At 44.0% G+C, this 23,470-nt stretch overlaps 1 protein-coding gene across 5 annotated transcripts in view; it reads right to left on the bottom strand.

The window, feature by feature from the left end:
* LOC139419032 (type II inositol 3,4-bisphosphate 4-phosphatase-like) overlaps positions 1-23,470 on the bottom strand; it is a 218,981-nt gene that overhangs the window by 36,843 nt on the left and 158,668 nt on the right. For all 5 annotated transcript variants that reach the window (XM_071168887.1, XM_071168888.1, XM_071168884.1 and 2 more), the window contains 3 exons: positions 17,577-17,681; positions 14,460-14,568; positions 6,918-7,101 (listed from right to left, as the gene is read on the bottom strand). In XM_071168887.1, coding sequence (XP_071024988.1) covers positions 6,918-7,101; positions 14,460-14,568; positions 17,577-17,681 — 398 coding nt within the window. The remainder of the gene's footprint in view (positions 1-6,917; positions 7,102-14,459; positions 14,569-17,576; positions 17,682-23,470) is intronic.

The raw sequence follows: 23,470 nt of genomic DNA, 5'->3' as shown, positions 1-23,470 counted from the left end.
TAGGCAGCCTGTTTTCCACCTGAGTTTGTGGGATGATGTTTTTGCACAGTAGCTGTCTAGCCCTGCAGAACTTTACGTTCCTTTATATTTTGTTGTTTTGTCGGTGTTTCATTATTAAATGATCGTGAACACTTTCCACGCTGCGCTTTGGTCTCACTCATTCAACGATGGGCGTAACAGACTCAGATAGTTGATATTCTATTAGACTAACTCACAATATAACTCAGATAGTTGATATTCTAATAGACTATCTCACAATATAACTCAGATAGTTGATATTCTAATAGAATAACTCACAATATAACTCAGATAGTTGATATTCTAATAGACTAACTCACAATATAACTCAGATAGTTGATATTCTATTAGACTAACTTACAATGACTCAGATAGTTGATATTCTATTAGACTAACTCACAATATAACTCAGATAGTTGATATTCTATTAAACTAACTCACAATGACTCAGATAGTTGATATTCTATTAGACTAACTCACAATGACTCAGATAGTTGATATTCTATTAGACTAACTCACAATGTAACTCAGATAGTTGATATTCTATTAGACTAACTCACAATGACTCAGATAGTTGATATTCTATTAGACTAACTCACAATGACTCAGATAGTTGATATTCTATTAGACTAACTCACAATGTAACTCAGATAGTTGATATTCTATTAGACTAACTCACAATGACTCAGATAGTTGATATTCTATTAGACTAACTCACAATGACTCAGATAGTTGATATTATATTAGACTAACTCACAATGTAACTCAGATAGTTGATATTCTATTAGACTAACCCACAATGACTCAGATAGTTGATATTCTATTAGACTAACTCACAATGTAACTCAGATAGTTGATATTCTATTAGACTAACTCACAATGACTCAGATAGTTGATATTCTATTAGACTAACTCACAATGTAACTCAGATAGTTGATATTCTATTAGACTAACTCACAATGACTCAGAAAGTTGATATTCTAATAGACTAACTCACAATGACTCAGATAGTTGATATTCTATTAGACTAACTCACAATGTAACTCAGATAGTTGATATTCTAATAGACTAACTCACAATGACTCAGATAGTTGATATTCTATTAGACTAACTCACAATGACTCAGATAGTTGATATTCTATTAGACTAACTCACAATGACTCAGATAGTTGATATTCTATTAGACTAACTCACAATGACTCAGATAGTTGATATTCTAATAGACTAACTCACAATGTAACTCAGATAGTTGATATTCTATTAGACTAACTCACAATGACTCAGATAGTTGATATTCTATTAGACTAACTCACAATATAACTCAGATAGTTGATATTCTAATAGACTAACTCACAATGACTCAGATAGTTGATATTCTAATAGACTAACTCACAATGACCTTTATAGTTGATATTCTATTAGACTAACTCACAATGACTCAGATAGTTGATAGTCTCCAGGTTGATTCTCTCTCTCAGTTGTTTGCATTTCGGGTAGATTTGAAAGTAGTGAACCATTCTTAAGGGAGTATTGTCTATACTGTGCTGTGTGGTGCATTTGAAGGTGTTGCGTCTGACAGAGAAGCTCTCAGGGTCGGTCTCTCAGACAGCGAGTCCACTAATCAAACAGTACAATATCAGATGAATGTGTGTTCTAATCTAGGACTTGGTTTAAACTGTCTCTGGTGAAAGAAAAACAAATTTCAAATCGCTCGCTTTGTTATCTTATTCTACTTTTGCTCACCTCTCAATCTCAAGTGAGAACTTCACTTCACTCTGGTTCTCACCTTCACCTACTGTGGAGAACTAAGGACCGGAAATCCCCTGAGAGAAAGAAACATTGCGTTCTTCAATACATCTGTGATCTCAACTGAGGGAAAAGTGCAAGTCAGAGGTGAAATGCTTACGGTTGGAGGAGTGGTTTTTATGTGTGATACTGTATGTTTGATCTAAAGTAGATGAAAGAACTGCATGAGGAGGAGTGTTTTTTATGTGTGATACTGAATCTTTGATCTAAAGTAGATGAAAAAACTGCAAGGCTATACGCTCACTGCTGATTTGAAGAGGATGAGAGGAGTTGTCTGTACTATACTGTATGATTAGGGTTATAAATCTACTGGTCATTTACCAAAGTTACTGGAATCTTCGATAACGCTGGTAATTAACAGGTCGTCTACGGTAACGCTGGTAATTAACAGGTCGTCTACGGTAACGCTGGTAATTAACAGGTCGTCTACAGTAACGCTGGTAATTAACAGGTCGTCTACGGTAACGCTGGTAATTAACAGGTCGTCTACGGTAAAGCTGGTAATTAACAGGTCGTCTACGGTAACGCTGGTAATTAACAGGTCGTCTACGGTAAAGCTGGTAATTAACAGGTCGTCTACGGTAAAGCTGGTAATTAACAGGTCGTCTACGGTAACGCTGGTAATTAACAGGTCGTCTACAGTAACGCTGGTAATTAACAGGTCGTCTACGGTAACGCTGGTAATTAACAGGTCGTCTACAGTAACGCTGGTAATTAACAGGTCGTCAACGGTAACGCTGGTAATTAACAGGTCGTCTACGGTAACGCTGGTAATTAACAGGTCGTCTACGGTAACTCGTAATTAACAGGTCGTCTACGGTAACGCTGGTAATTAGCAGGTTGTCTACGGTAACTCTGGTAATTAACAGGTCATTTACGGTAAGGCTGGTAATTAACAGGTCATCTACGGTAACTCTGGTAATTAACAGTTAACTCTGGTAATTAACAGGTCATCTATGGTAACTCTGGTAAGTTATACTTGAATAATAAAAAATGCTAATATAAAGTATAATTTGTTTATATCCGTGTTCATATTGTCCATGAGTTTCTAGTGGATATGGATCAAGAGAAAATAGTCCAACTAATTTTAAAAAATCAACAATGGCATTCATTTTAATTAACTCTGCAACTCCTCCTACTATTGACTTTTTCACAATTGCCACCAGTTTGGCACCGAAACATTTACAACAAAAACAAAATATATATATATCAATAATATTTCATGCTGAAACCCACACCAATGGAATTCACTAAGTTGATGGTTTATATTTAGGATAATGTTTTACGGCTTTGTCATTCTATAAATATTTTTTAAATCTTATTATTTTATATATGTTCACATGTGATAAGGCCACACAGAGGGCCAGAGATAATTACAGACACCTGCGATAATCTGAAGTACCTGTATAAAATTCCCCTAAAACCTTGAAAGCTACCAAAAGTCTGGTAGTTTACCGATACACTTGCAAACCTACACTACCGGTCAAAAGCTTTAGAACACCTACTCATTCAAGGGTTTTTCTTTGTTTTTCACCTGGGATCCTTTTCTAAAAGTCTTGAAGGAGTTCCCACATATGCTGAGCACTTGTTGGCTGCTTTTCCTTCACTCTGCGGTCCGACTCATCGCAAACCATCTCGATTTGATTGAGGTCAGGGGATTGTGGATGCCAGGTCATCTGATGCAGCACTCCATCACTCTCCTTCTTGGTAAAATAGCCCTTACACAGCCTGGAGGTGTGTTGGGTCATTGTCCTGTTGAAAAACAAATGATAGTCCCACTAAACGCAAACCAGATGGGATGGCGTATCGCTGCAGAATGCTGTGGTAGCCATGCTGGTTAAGTGTGCCTTGAACTCTAAATAAATCACAGACAGTGTCACCATCAAAGCACCCCCACACCACCTCCTCCATGCCTTACGGTTGGAAATACACATGCGGAGATCATCTGTTCACCTACTCTGCGTCTCACAAAGACACAGCGGTTGGAACCAAAAATCTCCAATTTGGACTCCAGACCAAACAACAAATTTCCAATGGTCTAATGTCCATTGCTCACGTTTTGTGGCCCAGGCAAGTCTCTTCTTCTCATTGGTGTCCTTTAGAAGTGGGTTCTTTGTAGCAATTCGACGATGAAGGCCTGATTCACACAGTCTCCTCGGAACAGTTGATTTTTAGATGTGTCTGTTACTTGAACTCTGTGAAGCATTTATTTGGGCTGAAATTTCTGAGGCTGGTAACTGTAATGAACTTACCCTCAACAGCAGAGGTAACTTTGGGTCTTCCATTCCTGTGGCGGTCCTCATGAGAGCCAGTTTCACCATAGCGCTTGATGGTTTTTGCGACTGCACTTGAAGAAACTTTCAAAGTTCTAGACATTGTCCACATTGACTGACCTTCATGTCTTAAATTAATGATGGACTGTCGTTTCTCTTTGCTTATTTGAGCTGTTCTTGCCATAATATGGACTTGGTCTTTTCCCAAATAGGGCTATCTTCTGTATACCACTCCTACATTGTCACAGCACAACTGATTGGCTCAAATGCATTAAGAAGGAAAGAAATTCCACAAATTAACTTTTAATAAGGCACACCTGTTAATTGAAATGCATTCCAGGTGACTACCTCATAAAGCCGGTTGAGAGACTGCCAAAAGTGTGCTGTCAAGGCAAAGGGTGGCTATTTGAAGAATATGAAATATAAAATATATTTAGATTTCTTTAACACTTTTTTGGTTACTACATGATTCCATATGTGTTATTTCATAGTTGTGATGTCTTCACTATTATTCTAGAATGTAGAAAATAGTAAAAAATAAAGAAAAACTCTGGAATGAGTAGGTGTTCTAAAACTTTTGACCGGTAGTGCATGTATGGTACTTCCTACTTTATTAAAGGAGAAACATGTACAGAGAGGAGAAAGATGTTGAATGGAAAGTGCTAGATATAGCCGGTGAGAGGTGATGACCTCATAGCCATGCCTGGTAGGTACGCCTGGTAGGCACGCCGTATCCAAAGTAATTTAACACAGGACGTTTTTCTGCCCAAATAAGGCAATCCTCTTATACTGTAGCAATGCATAGAAGATAATAGTAATAGTATTCTGCGCTTTTGGACATAAGCATCAGTTCCCAGAAGGCAGGAGATGAATTGATGCATTGTTCTTACACTGATCATCATCATCATCATCACCAATAGCAGCAGTAGCAGTAATAACACAGCATCTGAGAACCCGTAGATCGTTGTAGATCTTTTTTTGTTTCATAGTGTGGGTTTTCTGTTTTAAACTCCCCCCTATACCTTTCCCTGAGGGGAGTTACAGCATCCACCCGGCCCAGTGACAACACTCCTCCATAGCCTTGAATCCAAGCTGAAAATTGTGAAATAATCTGTTTGAATCCCAGGCTAACTTCTCCCCCCACTGCTCATCTCACTCCCAGACTCTCTGGAGGAGATGTCTCTGTGTGAGACGCTGGCAGTGGGAGCTGTCCTTGGTGAGTAACGTGACTGTGGATCAAACCTCTCTCTGCTTTCATTAGGGCTCTGTCTGTCTCTCTCGCTCTATGGACCGAAACTCCACAGCCATCTGTCTGGACAGAGGACACACACCAACCCAGGGAGCCAGCATGGCTGTGTGTGTGTGTGAGTGAATGTGTGTTTTGAGAGTTTCCGTGGAAACGCCACGGGTAGACCACCTCATACATTATATGGTGAAAATTGTGTGCTGAATGTGTGGTGTTGCTAGGCGGACTATGGATTATCAATGTGTTGTTGTTTGTGTCACACTGCTTTGCTTCATCTTGGCCAGGTCGCAGTTGTAAATGAGAACTTGTTCTCAACTGGCCTACCTGGTTAAATAAAAAATGTTAAATAAACAAATAATTGATAGAGGAGCTACTTAGGGTGAACTCAGCACTATAAGCAAATGTGCAAACACACATTCTATGACAGACTACTCATGCTTATGACATGAACAGCTATCCAACGGACAACCATCAATCAATCTCCCCATCCAATTATATTTTTCCCCCGTACACACCCTACCACAAGCCTCCCTCACTCCGCCCACACACACACACCCTACCACAAGCCTCCCTCACTCCGCCCACACACACACACACACAATAACCGAGACAGAGACACACAAAGTTTGAAGTTCCAATCAGAGGAGCAGGGCCGGTGCTGACCAGGCCGCCTGCGTGTCTAATCAAGGATGAGGGGAAGCGGTGACAGAGAGAATGTACCAATGAAGCTGTCTGATTGGGCTCTACTCCACTGTGGCAAAAACAATCTCTCACTCACTCACTGCAGCAGATTGCAAATCTGACAGCACCAGATGTAATTCATAATTACACGGATAAAACACCAAGTGTCTTGTTCATAAAACTCTGCGCTTGTGGACTCGCAATTCACTTGAGTTGGCTTTGTCGTTTTAATGATGAGTTATGGACAGTGGGTATGACGAGAGGTGTGTGTGTGTTTGGGGTGTGTTTAACCCTAGAGCTAGATGTCTTCACGGCAGATGTTTTGTAGTAGTACGCTTGAAGGGCAACTTCAGGTCACTAAAATACACTTGCTGCAGCCAAATATATTCAACAAAATACAGTATAAACAATAATCTCTGAGGCAAAGCATGTTCACACTCAGAGTCACTGTAAAGGAGATTTTCTACAAATAGCTCCAGTTGTAATCCCCCTGGTAGCTCACCTCCCAGGCTTCACCTCCCAGGCTTCACTTTGCCTGATTACACACTAGCACAGCAGGAGGGAAGAGCTCTAAAATGAGCTCCCCTGTGGTGCTACACACATCCAGATGGTGGCATTCAGCCCAGCTCCATTCCTGCACCCGGGGGGGGGGGGGGGGGGGGGGGCATAGCACTTCTACCTGTACCTTTGAGCTCCATCGTGAGGGAAAGGAACATGGACAGAGGGGGTAGATTGTGGTGGTAGTTGGAGACCTGTGTGGCTAGAGATCCAGCCAGGGACACTAAGTAGCACTCCCACCCCAGGCTTGGAGCTAAATGGTGGGGAAAAGAACAAGGAAAGAGCTGGTAGGTGGTGGTGGTTCTGATAGTTGTGGTGGTAGAGGCCTTACTCACCTTTCCAGCCAGGGTCTTGAGTGCCTCCCTCAGCCCAGCCATGGAGTGCTGCTTGGCGGCCTGAAGCAGCTGGTCTGCCAGGCCCGAGATGAGAGGTTGGAGATGGCCCACACTGTGCAACACCTCCTGGGCTTTGGCTGTGTGCTCTGGGGAGTAATAGATGCACTGGTATGCTGTGCTGAAACTGAAGAGGTGATGGAGAGAGAGAGAGAGAAATTGTTGTTATTATTATGTTTATGCTTATTTATTTTATCTTGTGTCCTTTAACCATTTGTACATTGTTAAAACACTGTATATATATATAATATGACATTTGTAATGTCTTTGTTTTGACATTTCTGTATGTGTAATGTTTACTGTTAATTTTTATTGTTTATTTCACTTTTGTATATTATCTACCTCACTTGCTTTGGCAATGTTAACACGTTTCCCATGCCAATAAAGCCCCTTGAATTGAATTGAATTGAATTGAATTGAATTGAGAGAGAGAGAGAGAGAGAGAGAGAGAGAGAGAGAGAGAGAGGCAGAGGCAGAGAGAGAGGAAAAGAAAAGGGTCAAGATTTTAGAGGATTGTAAACAGCAGTGTAGATAAAAACTGATAAAATAAGAAACATTGTAAAAACTCAGGTTTTACCATTTATTGCATGCGGTTAAATTTGACTGTATGAATCCAGCTAGTTTCAGCAGTGCTAAACATATTCAACTATTTTACATACTCAGAAGTTCACCATATTTGACTCTTCTAACTTGACCGGAGAGAGCGAGAAGTGAGAAACAAAGGAGATGGATCAATGATACTGTAGACAGAACCTGGGCCTGGGAGTTATTTAGATTAAATCAATGACTTGCCCACAGAGTGACCAATGTCCAGGCATATTGCAAACCACCTGCAAGAACAGATTCATTTCAGCTCATTCTGCCTCCAATCAATAGCCAACCCATGATATGTCATTAGTAAGCAGAACGTACACATTCCTCATACAATTATTTTGTCCATTTAGAACAGTGATGACTATGGATCGATTTGTAGTCTAAGATAATAGGGTAATCAAAAACAATCCACTGGTAAACGTTTTTTAGTTGGATTCATTACCGCCACGATACAGTGTGTGGTATAGTCTGGATACAGTAAGTCAAATGTTGCTCTAGTTGCCTGAAACTGTATCATAGATCAATGCTTTCCAACGCTTCAATCTAAAACCACCTAATTAATATCTGCAGCCAGATTAAAATAATGAATAATTAATACTTTTTAAAATTTTTAGGGAAGCGTTTCACCCTCAGATGAAACGTGTTTTGTCCGTTCATAGATTCAGGGCACATCAGTCCCAATCAAACGTTCACCTCAAGTAAAGTTTCAATGACTTTCATTGAGTTCTCCGCAGTGATTTCCTGCCATCAGACCAAGCGTGTGCGTTAACGAAGCAGCGATTTGAGTCAGTCAACCCTCCCAGCTCGTTTAGATTCAGCTCTGAACAGCCTGTATGTAGGCCAGACCCTGGAGCCAGATCCCAAGGCATAACTGACTGAAGACTGAAAGAGTGAATGTCTTGAGAACGAGAGAGCGAGTAGAAAAGAAGAGTCCTCAAAGCAATCTTTTATGACACATCCTCTACCTGCTTCATCAGTACAGTGCCAAAACCTGGGGACCTTTATTACTTCAGGTGTACTTCAGGGGGCTAGCTAGCTGCTGCCAATGTAGCATCTGATTGGTTAGCGCTAACAAACGCTGGCCTTGTCATTACGGCTAATGAGTTCTCTGGGGATAGGCCACCCGCTGCAGCCCATAGACAATCAGACTTCGGCCTCTTATAGGATCCAGTAGCATCTTATCCCATCTCTACAGAGTAGCTTAGCCTATAGTCAATACTAGGGAAGTTGCTAGGGAATACGAGGGAAAAAGCCAACATTTGTTTGAATGCTAACTTACGTAAGTAATTTCGTTAAAACTTGGGCATTCTCTTTGAGTCGGAGTTCTTATTACCACATTATACAGGAGGGTACAAATGGAAGAAGATCAATAAAACAGAATACCACCGGAAAAATGACATTGTCTGAGTGAGGCAGACAGAGACTCATGAGCTAATTCCAGCTGCATAACAACACTGTTGACTCATAAGTACAAATCCAGCCATTAGGTATCCTGTGCTGTGGATAATCAGTGTTTACACATGGTCCCTACCGCCTGATGCCACAGGAGAGCATTGACCTATATCGGAGCTGGTTATTGGAGGGAAACCATAATTTCCTCATCAGGATGGCCTGTCAGTCCAATAAGCTATCTAGCTTCCACCAAAGCCAAGATGGCTGCCGACAAGCACAGTGAAGCGAACAGAAACCCTGCTTGTAAAGGGAAAAGCTTGAAAATGGACACCCGACTTGGAATATCCTTGTTTACAATGGTGGAGGAATGTTGTTGTTAGGTGTTTAATCAAGAAGCAAAGGATTTTGGTTGTGTTTCTTAGCATCTACTGGCAATTTGATGAGCCACAAGCTAGTTAGTTAAATGTAAAATACATGTTTGTATACGTGTTTTTACTCTGCAGATGATCTTATATATCCGGTAGGTTACATCTGAGAGAACCAGAACCCCCCAGGAGGGGGTGAGGGGGGGTCTTTATCGACCCAACTCTCCCCCAGACACAGCCTCCCTAGTGGGCTAGCTATCCCACACCTCGCTCTTCGCCCTGGAGCATCCACCCACCCACTCTAGACCTACCTATTAGAAGGAATTATCAAAACTAGCAAATAGTAAGCAGTCTAGCAAAACATCCTCCCTTGATGTTCCTAAACGATCAATGGGAATTGGTTATGACAGTAATGAGAGGGAGAGAGGGAAAGAGAAAAAGGAGGAGAAGAAGAAGAAGCAGCAGCCTCTCGTCTCTAATTAAGCCCGTGTCTCCGGCTCATGGCTAATTAATAGTGGGGAAGGAAATTAATGAAGAGCTTCCAGGCCTGCTGTTGACAGCCAGCAGGAGCAGAACACTGCATCGGAGGACGGCAGGACCCGGGCCAAAAAACACACTCTGTCATTGAGACACAGACAGGCCTGGCACTGTAAGGCAACTGATTGTAGACCAGTCTGGTCACTGCTAAAGCCCACTCTGTCATAAGTGAGAGGACTGTATAGCAACTGATCCTAAACCAGCATGGACCTGACCAGACCAATGACATTACAAAAACCGACTCCGTCATAGAGACAAGGCTGGAATGCAACTGATCGCAGACCAGTTAATAGGGCCACTGTCAAAGTCCTCCTCCATCAAACAGACATACAACCTGCACCAGACTGATGCCAGAACAGCCTGTGTTTGAACAAGATTGTGTCCATTGGTTCCTCAGGTCTGGTTCCCCAAAGCCCAGTTTGTCGTAAAACAGTGCTGGATAGCAACTGATCTTAGAACTGTTTCTCAAATCAAATAAGGACCAACAGCCACTCTCTCACGGGACTAGGCACTGATTTCAGACCAGTCCTTACTATAGATCTGACCAAGGCTACTGCCAAAACCCACACTATCATATAGGAGGACAGAAGCATAGAAATATGGAATGAAATGCACAGTTTCTTACATCTGACCAGGGCTACTGCCCTTCTCCATCACACAGACAGACAGCCTGATGCCAGAACAGCCTGTGTTTGCACAAGATAGTGTTAATCAGTTCACTACTGGTTCTAATACTGTCACGTTCTGACCTTAGTTCTTTTGTCATGTCTTTGTATGGTCAGGGCGTGAGTTGGGTGGGTTGTCTATGTTTGTTTTTCTAGGAGTTGGTATTTCTGTGTTTGGCCTGGTATGGTTCTCAATCAGAGGCAAGTGTCAATCGTTCTCCCTGATTGAGAACCATACTTAGGCAGCCTGTTTTCACCCTTGATTTGTGGGTGATTATTTTCTGTTGAGTGTTTGTATTCTGCACCAGACAGAACTGTTTCGGTTTCGTTCGTTCACTTTGTTGTTTTTGTTCAGTGTTCAATTTCTTTATTAAAAACATGGACACTACCCACGCTGTGCATTGGTCCTCACCTTCTTCCACCGACGACCGTTACAAATACGCAACTTATTTTGCTCCTTGGCACTCCAGTATCTCTACTTGCACATCACCATCTGCACATCTATCACTCCAGTGTTAATGCTAAATTGTAATTATTTCACCGCTATGGCCTATTTATTGCCTTACCTCCTTAATCTTACTACATTTGCACACACTGTATAGATTTTTCTATTGTGTTATTGACTGTATGTTTGTTTATTCCATGTGTAACTCTGTTATTTGTGTCACACTGCTTTGCTTTATCTTGACCAGGTTGCAGTTGTAAATGAGAACTTGTACTCAACTGGCCTACCTGGTTAAATAACATTTTAAAAACTGCCAAGGTCCTCTCTTTGAAACCAATAGGCATCTATCTGTCTGTTTAACGAACTGCCCGGGAATAACACACACACACACACACACACACACCCTATTTAGTTGGACTTTAGTTTTGCAAGTGAAGTTAAACCTTGACATCGGGGGACTCTATTAGGTGTATGTACTGTAGCCTGAACCAAACTGTCCCTGCTGTGACTGCTGCTCTCCTCCACACCCCAAAATGACCGTTAGGCAGTGTTGCCTGAGCAGACGGCGGCCCCACAACAATAAAGGTTAGATACTCGGCAGTGCGAACAGCGAAAGAGCAACACAGCACAGCTTGCGCATGCACACGCACACACACACACACACAACACCTGACCTCATAAGCTGGGGCAGCCTTCATGCTGGGGCCCAGTGCGTGTACACACAAGCACACACACACACACAATTGGAGAGAGAGAGAACGAGAGAGAGAGAGTACTGTATAAAAACAAGAAGTGCTTCAACCTCAGCCCAGCAGTGTTCCCCCTTACAGATCCTGATGATGCACATTAAATAAACCTGGGCTCCAGCCAAAGTAAGCGTCTCTTATCACTGTACAAAAAGCTGAGTGATTCAAAGGAGGGGCTTGTTAAAGAAAGATTAGTCTGCAACGTCTACAGGGTTCAATTAAAAAGAAGAAAAAAAGAAGAAAAATCGTTGACTTTTCAAACAGCCATTTGGGTGGAAGGCATTAATGAAAGCTAAATGCACCTGCCCTGTATGTAAATAGCTTTGTAGGATACTGATGGGGCCCGAAGTGCAGCTGTTAATTTAACTTCCTTTCAAGGCCCCATACTAAGAAGATACCACTGGCTCTGGCTGTTGCTCCCATCCCGCTCTCTCTCCCTCTCCCCATCTCTCGCCTCCCTCTCTTTCGCACACTCCTCTTCTATCCCCTCTTCCTTCCCAACCCACTCGCTCTCTTCACCATCTCCCACCTCCCTCTCCCCTCTCCCTCTTCGCTCTCCCCTCCCTCCATCCCTGCTCTCTCCCCCCTCCCTCTCCCGTCTCCCCCTTCCCCTCCTCTAGGTGCCCGAGATGAATGGCTCTTTTTTTGCCCTCCTGGTTCCACCTCCAGGTTTTTCATTTTTCCTCTCCTCCCTTTGATTCATTTATATGTCATTGAACAGTCAAGTCTCACATCTAGACTAGTGTTCCCTTTAATCAAAGACGAATACAAAAGGCTCTTGTTCAAAGGCAGGGTGTCTGTCTGTGTGTGTCTACAGATTAGGTCTAACCTCGCTATCTATTTTCATAACATGACTTAATTTCAATTTATTTCAAAACACAAAACACGGTCTTCAACAGCACATTGAAGAGCACCTCTTGGCAGATTCGCTCGAGTCAAAATAAAAGTGTCCACCGTGGCATAACATGCAAATTAAGTCACGGGAATTGATTTTCCCCCATTGAAAGAAAACATGCAACTCCATTAAAATGCCAACGAGGCAAATAGAAGCAAATCCAAGATAGCCATGGAGAGGAGCATGAAATCCCATTTTAGGGAAATGACTGACAAATGACTGGATTCCGGGTCAGACATGAGATGGGGCTTGGCAGTTGGCTGTTCCTCGATTAGCCAGGCGGAAAATTGAAAAATATAAGCTACAGTTAGTTAAGTCAAATATGAGACAAAAAAGTATCCCTGGGTACTCCTTCCTTGCCCAGTCTAATCTCTCTTTCAAAGCAATTGATTTTACTTCAGTGGACTCTCTTCGTTCCAAAATATGCTAACTCTTATCGTAGTGTATGCTAGCAGATAAGCGTTGACTACTGGGCAAATTCGCTTGTGCAGTTCATTAAAAAAAAAGTTCTAACTTGTTTTTCTTTAAACTTATTTTCTCTTGGTTTCATTATTTCTTTCTCTCTCTTTCTTTCTCTCCATCTCCTCTTACCCTCTTCTTTGTTGAGCTCTAAACCCAGTGTAACTAATTGGCTCTGACATGGTCCGTAATGACTCGGCACTCGACAGAGAAGCTTTGGGGAAAATCACCTCTCATTTCCTCAGGCATCACTCAAGAGGCCACACGCTGAACCCATGACAACCCCCCTCCATCTTACAGCATGGGAAGGGCAAACGTCGACAAGATACAAAACTCTGATCTCAGATCGGAGGACATTAAAGCGGCCATCTTGATTAACGACCCCAGGGCCAAGCTGTATTCCTAAAAACGTCTCAGAGTGAGAGTGCTGATCTAGGATCAGTTTAGCATTTTACCTAATATTGAATACGATGAAATGGACGGGGGAGGGTCTGATCCTAGATCAGCACTTCTTACTATGAGACGCTTTATGAATAGCTATGGGGGATGGTGGTTGGGACTGTTACTGTACTGTCACTGTTCTCAGTTCACCTACATCACTATATTACCCCCATCGGGGTGTTTGTCAGGCCTGTGACGGCCCCGCTCGATGAGAACATACTAATTAGACATGTCTTCTCCATCAGAGAGAGAGAGACTCTACATCATGCACACAGCCACAGCCCGCGATGGGCGCTAGGTAATTGAATCAAACAGACACAATTCAATCACAGTCTCTCGGCGTGTCAATAGGGACGACTCAGGGTTATTGCGAAGGGACCTGGAAGATCCAAAATGGCCACCGCACAGAGAGAGAAGCCGGTGAGTAAATACAAAAAGCCTGAGTCAGTCAACAGTCTCATCGGCATTAGGGCCTACGCCCCTCCAGTCAAATATAGCCGTCAGTGGCAAACAGAGCAGATCCCAATTGAGTCAAACCTCCCAGCTCAGCTGTCACTAACAGTACTGCGTAGCCTAGCCCTACTTGCACAAATCAAATCCTGATGTCAGGACCAAATGAATCTGTCACTACCAATGCTGGCCCTGCTACATTCACCTGTCGTTAGCAGAACAAGCCTCACATGAAATCCAGTCAGAGACAGACTTACATCCATCCTTCTCTGTTAGTATCCTATACCTCTCCACCCTAAAGTGGGCCAATCCAAAATGGCACCCCGTACCCAGGCCAAAAGTAGTGCACTGTACTATACATGGAATATGGTGCCTTTTTGGACAAAGACACTAACGCTTTATTTAACCAGGAGGGTTGCATTTGGGTATGAATATATTGTCCAAGGCAGCCCTGTCTCTGCTGCATGGTATGTGTTGTATAATGAGGCTGTCTCACCTCTTCTTCTCTGCCTCATGTCTGCTCAGTAGTCGCTGCAGCCCTCCGCCCTTAAAGCCCTGGAAGTGGGCCGCTGGGGCCCCCACCGTGATCACGTCATAGAATGCATCTGGGGAGGCAAGAAGGTGTCGCGCCTGGGGTTAGCGGGAACAGTGTTGTACAGTACAATACACCAAGTAGAGAGGAAGGGATGGGAACATGAAGAAGGGGGGGGTCAAGAAGGAGGGGAGGGTTTGAGAAAAAGACAAACATGAGACTTCTATAAACTTTTTTTCCTCAGAAGGAAGGTGGAAAATTGTGACGCAGGACAATAGTCATACAAGGTTTTGTTTGGAATATGTAGAGGAGAGGTGATGATGATGATGATGATGATGATGAGTGTGTGAGTGTGTGAGTGTGTGTGTGTGTGTGTGTGTGTGTGTGTGTGTGTGTGAATCCTCCAGTGTGGTGGTTTAGTGCGGTGGAGGTCAGCTAACAAACGGCCTCTGGGACGGCAGAGCAGCCAGCCGCCACAGAAAGTCCTGTTTGAAGTCCCGTCGACAGCAATTACTGACAGCGCTGCTCTGAATGCGAAGGGTAGTGGTTGGCACTCGCCCCACGCTTCCGCCTTAATGATCCCATGGTCGCCGACATGGCCCCCTTGTCCCCCACCTCTCCCTGCTCGGCCCCTGGGTTCTCAAACTTCCCAGCTCCCCTTAATTGGCTACTGCCTCACAACATAGAGCGACACAATGAAATACAATGGTGAGCCGGCAACATCACTCACACGGGCCAATTTGCTCTAGCTGATTTCCTAGTGTCCCCCCTCCGCCCCCCCGTCTGCCCCCATAAATCGACTGGAGAACCATAGGGTGGGGGGGGACCTGTCTCCCTCTCCCTGGGAGGAGAAATTATTGCGGGCCGGTGAGATACATTTGAATAATTCATACTTACTTAAACAGGACATGGGAATGGGTTAAGGGAGATAAAATGTCCCTTTTACATAGCCCAAATGGACACTGTTTCCTTACTCTGCAATTATTGAGAGGCTGAGGAATAAGGAGCTAATATCTTTAAGTAGTTAAGTAGCATTAAGTAGTTATTATTGAGTTAACCTTAGCTCAGAGACGCACAGTTAGAGACCAAGCATTTATGCTATGACTATTGTGAATAACATTTACCATTGAACATTTCACCAAATAATAATCCAAGGAAAATTACTAAAAAATGTGAGGACTGTGGTTCGTATCCATTTAAAAGTAATCACATGTATTACAGTTACGCAATAAGAATACAATTTGCAAATGATACATACCAGAAATCTTCACGATAAAAAGGATACAAAATATCCGCTTAACAATAAGTCTTAACAGCATAGAATATTCACCACGACAGTACCAACGTATATCAGGTTAACCAATGACTCCATGATCGAAGTTAAAGCTCAACTTTTATTCTTCCAAGAGAGCCAATTCCCTAGATCTCCTATTGTCTAATTAACATCACTTTGATGGCCCAAAACAGTACAACAAAGACATGAAAACCCACACATTCTCGGATCTAATCACCACACCTCAACACCGTATGATAAGTGCACACCTGTGTTGCTCTTCTTTGAACTATCTGCCGTCCGATGAACAGAACGACAGTTTCTCTGTAACAATAAATCCAATATTATTACAGTACAATTAAACATATCAACCACCGTAGCTCTACCTGAACTCTTGAAACAATCCAAACATGAATTCCGTCGATTCAAGTCTGTCTTTACACCTCTCCTGGCTTCAGTGACCCTAGGACATCTGTGGGAATGTCTCTTCCTCGAGATGGCCACAGATGTGATAGCCCCTAGATGGTCTGTCGTTCAAACAATGCCATAAATGGTGACTGAGTCATCATACTGTGCTCCCACGCTAGCCAGTCGCTAGTCGCTAGTATCGTCACCTTCTCTCATTCTCTCGCTACATGATCAACAGTGGAACGCAAATCCAGATGCAAAAGCTATGCATGGTTTGGTTTGGTTTGTTTGGAGGAAAGAAAAACCAAACTAGAGGAAATACTACTATAATTCCTGACAAGCACAGAAAACTAGGTGACTAACAGAAAGGATGCTGATGTCATTTACATGGATGGACGCGTGTTTAACACATGCTTTCCTGGAACGCAAGGCAAAGTGAATCGTTTTTCACCCCAAAGGAAACAACTGCCCAAGGGAGTGACCAGACTAGACTATGTGGAAGCCATTTTATCAACAAACAAAGCACCAACGTGTGTTTCAAGAGCTATTATGTCTTCTGAAACTTGGCAGCAGAAACCAAGCTGAACTGAACCAGGAAAGATCTCTTTCAACAAATTCTCCCTCTTTCTCAGGGGTGGTAGACTTCTGACTAACCCTTCTTTTTGACCAGTCAGTCAGTGGTCATGGTTTTCGCTAACAGCTCCATTCCCCTTATTCTTCTTATTGTATGTCCCTGATGTGCAGAGTAGTCGAGATCTGTGTCAAGGCTTGTCTAGCCTTCAACTTTACAATCAATCAAATGGTGAGAGAACTCGAAACTGCGGAACATTCCCCAAGAGCTAGCGCGTTTGCAGTTACTGAGCGCATCCCAGAGCTAGCGTGTAGAAGCGTGTCAGCGGCCATAATGCATTTTGACAAGTCTAGGGCTGAACTACAGAGAGGTGAGTATTGGGGTTGGTTGTAGAGGGAGATGGAAGCTCTAAGCCAGGCTATTCTGTGTATTCCCTCTCAGGGCCAAACGCGTAGGGCTTTGTGAGACCATTGTCTGTCGGTCGGTCTGTCTGTCAGAGTTAATGTGCACCTGTCAGCACCCCAGATGCCTCTGATCCACGCCTTGTGCGCTCTCCTGACAAGAGAAGAAGTAGAGCAAAGGACGTGAACTCTTGAACTGTAGCGGCTGTAGGTGACGTTCAAGACCCCAGTGCTCATTCCCAGCAGCTGGAAAACCCCCGTGAAGTTGTAATAGTCAGGGTTATATTCATTAGGGCACACCATAACCCTGAAAACTAAAATGTACATTTCTTATTGGACAAGTCCAGCTAGTCCTTCCCTGTTTGAATCCGTTTTTGGTGCCTAATGAATACAACCCGTATGCTTTATAGGTCCATTTGGACACACACCTGTTTGTCTGGGACACGTCACCCTCATCCTCTGGGTGTGCAGGTTGATAGGGATGAACTCTAGATACCTCTGGGCCTTGCTGCAGCTCGGCTTGAACGACGGACCTGGAAAAGATAGAGAAGAAAAGATGTGTCAGTATTGGAAGCCATTAAGATACTTATACCTGAAAGAGGCTTTCCACGTCAGGCAAAAGGCCTCATAGTAGAGCCCAGTGACACCCAGCACTCCTTCCCATCTGGTCTTGCAACGCTTAGTGGTCTCTCTCAAATCCACACTATTAGCTCAACTTTAAAGCGCCACTGCATCACGTAACTAAGAATACGCAGAAAGCACCAAATTCAGCTTCTTCATCTTCAGTGTCATAGATTACAAGATCATGTTATCAAACTCATAGACCAAACACAGGAGCCTATCGGCTGCATGCCACCAATCCTTAAGGAGTCACACCCTCGAGTACAAAACTGTTTCGTCTGGACTCAGGAGTGTATTCATTACGCCGATTCTGTTGCAAAACGTTCTTTAAACGGATGCAAACGGAACGAAACGGGGAAGGACCTACCTGAATGTCCAATAGAAACCCTTGTTTTGTTGCAAAACGTAACTGTTTGCAACTGTTTGGACGAATGATTACACCCCAGTTCATTACTAGCATGTGCTTCTTATCTGGCTGAGCTTGTAGCTCCAGTTATGACCCTCACATGTCAGCACAGACAGAAATATATACCTTTTAAAAATACAGCTATTACAAACACCTATATCTTCTAATGGACAGGTTATGCATAGCTACTGTATAATCACTTTAAAGCCTGGATTTACCTTCCAATGCAAGATACTTAGAAATATATATCACAGATACCAGAGACTTCTCCGTATTTCAAAACCAGTTCAATTTCAGATCAAGCCTTCCAATGCATCCACTAATGTACAGTGTAATCCTCTAAGCATAGGATTTGATCCTCTTTTGCACCACTTGCTTTGTACCAAACTTCCAATTAAAACGGTACCCCCAAAAGATAAAGCACAGGCTTATGCTGAAGATGAAAAACACTATCTGACGCTCTACGCCGGTAGCGTAAATCCTAAATATGTAAATAGAGCAGGAAAACTTTCTTTGAAATAGGGCTAAGCTTTTAAGAACAGTCAAACAACGCAGGCTATCTGACATTCTGCGGTGTTTGCTGAAGGAGAGGGTATTTGTGTGAGTCAAGATAAAGGTAGGGAAAAAAACAGGTACACACACACGCACACACACACACACACACACGAGGGAAAAACGTATTCTCCTCAAACAAACATTTGAAGTTCTCTTCCAAATGACTTCCACATCAAAAATGTTTAATTGGCTTTTCTCTCGATTCGATCAGAACTCTGTGTTTCCAGCTTTGAGAAATTCCACGCAACTCAAACAATCAATCAGACATTCAAACATGGGGGAAAAAACATGTTGATGTGTCTGCATAAGGACTGAGTGCATATACCCTTGTCCTGTGTATTCCATTTGAGCAGAGAGGTCTATACATCCCATTTGTCAACATAATGTTGGAATCCCATTTTAGACAAATGTCCTTTCAGCCAAGACTATAATAAACTGTTCCAAGTAGATGTTTGCGGTGCTAATTCCAAATATATATCCACAGGGAAAAGCAAACGCAGGATACCAAAGTTATAGGCTCAGTAATTTCATTTATTTAGATATCCTGCTTGTGCTTTTCCCTGTGGATATATATTTTACATCCCATTTCCCCATCCCACCCAGTGTTAGGAGGACCCAGTGAGCGTTCGCACGTACAGGAGTCAGTGTGCTGTCTAGGACACCACACGTGTCCCCACTACCACCCATGAAACATGTAACTGCTCTTCCAGTGGGCTACACTTACAACATGCTAGCCTGATGCTAGCACATCTGGTCTCCAGCTGCTTACTTACAGATGTCCACACAGGCTCCAGATTATTGACTGTACATTTTTGTACAGGCCCTACACGGGATGCTAGCTAGGGTTCAAGTCTGTTTCATTCCTTTGCCATGTGTGATGGCCAAATACCCAAATTATATCCGGCTATTTGTTTAATATCTATATCACCACCCTTCAAAAGCTCCTAGTTTGGCAGCCATCTTGATATTCTTGTTTCTGACATCACATATTCATCTGTAGCATTTAGCTAAACAAGCCCTATGACCTCTCCCAGCTGTGCTAGATTGAAGGATCTCTTACGGCTAATGCTAAAGTCTGCCAAGGGCCTTGCCATCACTTCGGCTCAGTGGGCTGCCACCAGTCACTCTGTCAACTGTGTGCACTGGTGCTAATCGAGCTAGCGACTGGTGCGGGTTAGATGAATTAGCCGTATCAAATTCCCATCTGTTTGCCCAGGTGGTCAGTCTGTGTGACAGGAGGGAGCCAGGATACTGACCCACACACAGCTGGCTGGCCAGAGTGGAGGGGGTTGGAGTGGAGGGACTCTCTCATTCTGATTTAACCCTGATCTTACCAGGTAAGTTGACTGTGAACACATTCTCATTTACAGCAACGACCTGGAGAATAGCTACAGGGGAGAGGAGGGGGGATGAATGAGCCAATTGGAAGCTGGGGATGATTATGTGGCCATGATGGTATGAGGGACAGATTGGGAAATTATCCAGGACACCGGGGTTAACACCATGGGATCTTTAATGATCACAGAGAGTCAGGACACCCGTTTAACATCCCATCAGAAAGACAGCACCTTACACAAGGCAATGTCCCCAATCACTGCCCTGGGCCATTGGGATATTTTTGGGGGGACCAAAGGAAAGAGTGCCTCTTACTGGCACTCCAACACCACTTCAAGCAGCATCTGGTCTCCCATCCAGGACCAACCCTGCTTAGCTTCAGAGGCAAGCCAGCAGTGGGATGTAGGGTCTCTCTCTGTCAGCTGGAAGACACATTATGGGATGCCTTTGGATCGCTAACTTCAGAAACGGTTGTTCAATCCACTAACGATTACAGAGGTGGCAGAAAGTACCTTCTCCTTCCTGTACCAATCCATCCATGAACATAGTCAATATCGTCTTTGATTAGGGCCATTTCAACCATCTGGAGAGTTCAAAAACCTTTTCCAATGCAGTATCACACATCCTTCTAAATGAAAAAGCCAATATGTAGCACTAGGAGCAGTCGCAGCATCCAACCAGGCCCGGTAGCTAGCTAGCAGCATAGACTTTAAAGAAGCTTAGCAGTGGGGGGGAAGGGGGGGGGGAAGGGGGGGGACACACTTGGCACAGCAAACAAGACTCCCAAATAACCACCGCCGGGACGGGAGGCCGGGGTTCAGATTGATGCTGGGATGGATTTGTGCATTTAACATTTTTCCTATTCTCCCTCCACTCCTCTTGTGCGGTGCAGACAGGGATAAATTTTTTTGGGGTGGCTCAGGGAATTCTCTCAGAGTGTATCCGAGGATTTCCTTTCATTCAAATAGCAGGCAACTTAGAGCTTCCACCGTGGAGGAACTGGAAACACACTGGTGGTGTCTGTAGACTGTCTACAATATACAGGACTACAGTGGCTCACACACTACTTCATCCCTCTGGCCCCTCTGTAACAATATAACAAGACTATTTAGTCTAGAAGGGGGACTTTGCTCACCATGATTGAAGAGCGAGTGACAGACGGGTCTTTACTGTCGCTGACCGAGGAAGGCCAACAAACATTCACTAACGGGATTAACCAAGCTTCTAATTCGCCGGCCGGCAAACAATAGGAGTGGGAGAGATGATTAATGAATGGATGGAGTTATTAGAGCATCTGAAGTATGCTGGGGTCATTCCAGCTTAATAAGTATGAATAAAAGGAAAACACCCGTTTTGTTTTTGAAACTGTGGAAGAGGATTTATTCACTCAACCCCCACCCCCTCGACTACAGGCACAAATCCCCACAGACTACTGGCACACAACGCAGTGAGTCCATCCTCCTCAAACCCCCACAGGCTATTGGTACACAACGCATTGCGTCCATCCTCCTCAAACCCCCCACAGGCTACTGGTACACAACGCAATGCGTCCATCCTCCTCAAACCCCCCACAGGCTACTGGTACACAACGTAGTCCGTCCATCCTCCTCAAACCCCCCACAGGCTACTGGTACACAACGTAGTCCGTCCATCCTCCTCAAACCCCCGACAGGCTACTGGTACACAACGTAGTGCGTCCATCCTCCTCAAACCCCCCACAGGCTACTGGTACACAACGTTGTCCGTCCATCTTCCTCAAACCCCCGACAGGCTACTGGTACACAACGTAGTCCGTCCATTCTCCTCAAACCCCCGACAGGCTACTGGTACACAACGTAGTGCGTCCATCCTCCTCAAACCCCCGACAGGCTACTGGTACACAACGTAGTGCGTCCATCCTCCTCAAACCCCCGACAGGCTACTGGTACACAACGCAGTGCGTCCATCCTCCTCAAACCCCCCACAGGCTACTGGTACACAACGTAGTCCGTCCATCCTCCTCAAACCCCCGACAGGCTACTGGTACACAACGTAGTGCGTCCATCCTCCTCAAACCACCCACAGGCTACTGGTACACAACGTTGTCCGTCCATCTTCCTCAAACCCCCGACAGGCTACTGGTACACAACGTAGTCCGTCCATTCTCCTCAAACCCCCGACAGGCTACTGGTACACAACGTAGTGCATCCATCCTCCTCAAACCCCCCACAGGCTACTGGTTCCCCAAGTAGTGCGTCCATCCTCCCTCCTCCTCTTCTCACTTTCCCTCTCCCCCACTTTCTCACCCTCTCACTTGTAACATTGCAACTAGCCACCACATACACACCTCTTTCTCTCTCCATCTTTCTTACATCTCTCTATCCTCCCACTCCTCACCTTTCCTTTAATCACATTAGGTATCGATACTTAACCTGCTTGCTGCCTTCTCTGCCCGGCTCGTTTAGCGTTGTCTGTCACTGTGCCGACTTAATGCGCTGCTGGATTATAGGCTGCGAGGGCCGCCTCCTCTGCTGCATGGTGTCCAACGGCTAGCAGCTATCTTGATCATCACACAATGCAGCATCTGGCCATGCAGGGAGAGCTGTCATGAAGCATCTCAACCCACGCCGCTTTGCCCTCTACTTACTAGATGGTGTGTGTGTGTGTGTGCAGGATGGAGCGACCATCGTCGCTCATCAGAGGGTCCAGGGAAAAAACACCTTGACAAATATCTCATTACGGAATGAGATTACGGAATGAGAGGTGTGGGAGGAAAAATGTATCACTCCATCAGGATTCTATGGCCGCTGGGACCCAAGGAAGCTGGGATATAGGGTCGATAGAGGGATAGAGTGAGAGAAAGAGAGAAAGAGCTGTTATGGCTCGTGCTGTGACCCATCAAGCATCGTGTTGTGGAAGTCTATTGAATTTGGTTGAGGACAGAAAAAGATAATTTGATAGTGCCAAATAATATCTGTCATTGTGTGTGTGTGTGTGTGTGTGTGTGTGTGTGGTGATTCAGCCAAACAGTTAAGTGTCTAAGTTTTGTTCTGCATCTTGTCAGTATGAATCAGCAGGATAAGCGTGTAAACCCTATCAATATCAGATGAAGCCCCCCCCCCCCCGCACGCACACACACAGAGTAGCACTCAATCAGCTTCCCCTTGTCAACAAAATGATTATCACGTAATTCTTCATTATCCCCCTTAACCCGCATAGAAACTTTGTTGCTATGGAAACTAACCCAGCAGAAGTCAGAAACACGGGAGAGTGTGTTTTCTGCTCTCCAAGAAGAAGGGAAGTGGTAAAGAAGAAACAAAGGTGACTCGAGGTTGCCATCGGTCCCCAAGGCCTCAGTCCTCACCCAGTGTCATTTTTTTTTACCCAGGATTAAATTCCGGATCTAATCGACATGTATCAATTATT

The sequence above is a fragment of the Oncorhynchus clarkii genome, chromosome 10, assembly GCF_045791955.1.
Source record: "Oncorhynchus clarkii lewisi isolate Uvic-CL-2024 chromosome 10, UVic_Ocla_1.0, whole genome shotgun sequence".
Lineage (NCBI taxonomy): Eukaryota > Metazoa > Chordata > Actinopteri > Salmoniformes > Salmonidae > Oncorhynchus > Oncorhynchus clarkii.
Note: the sequence above shows the minus strand (reverse complement) of the source record. Positions and strands in the feature narration are given on the sequence as shown.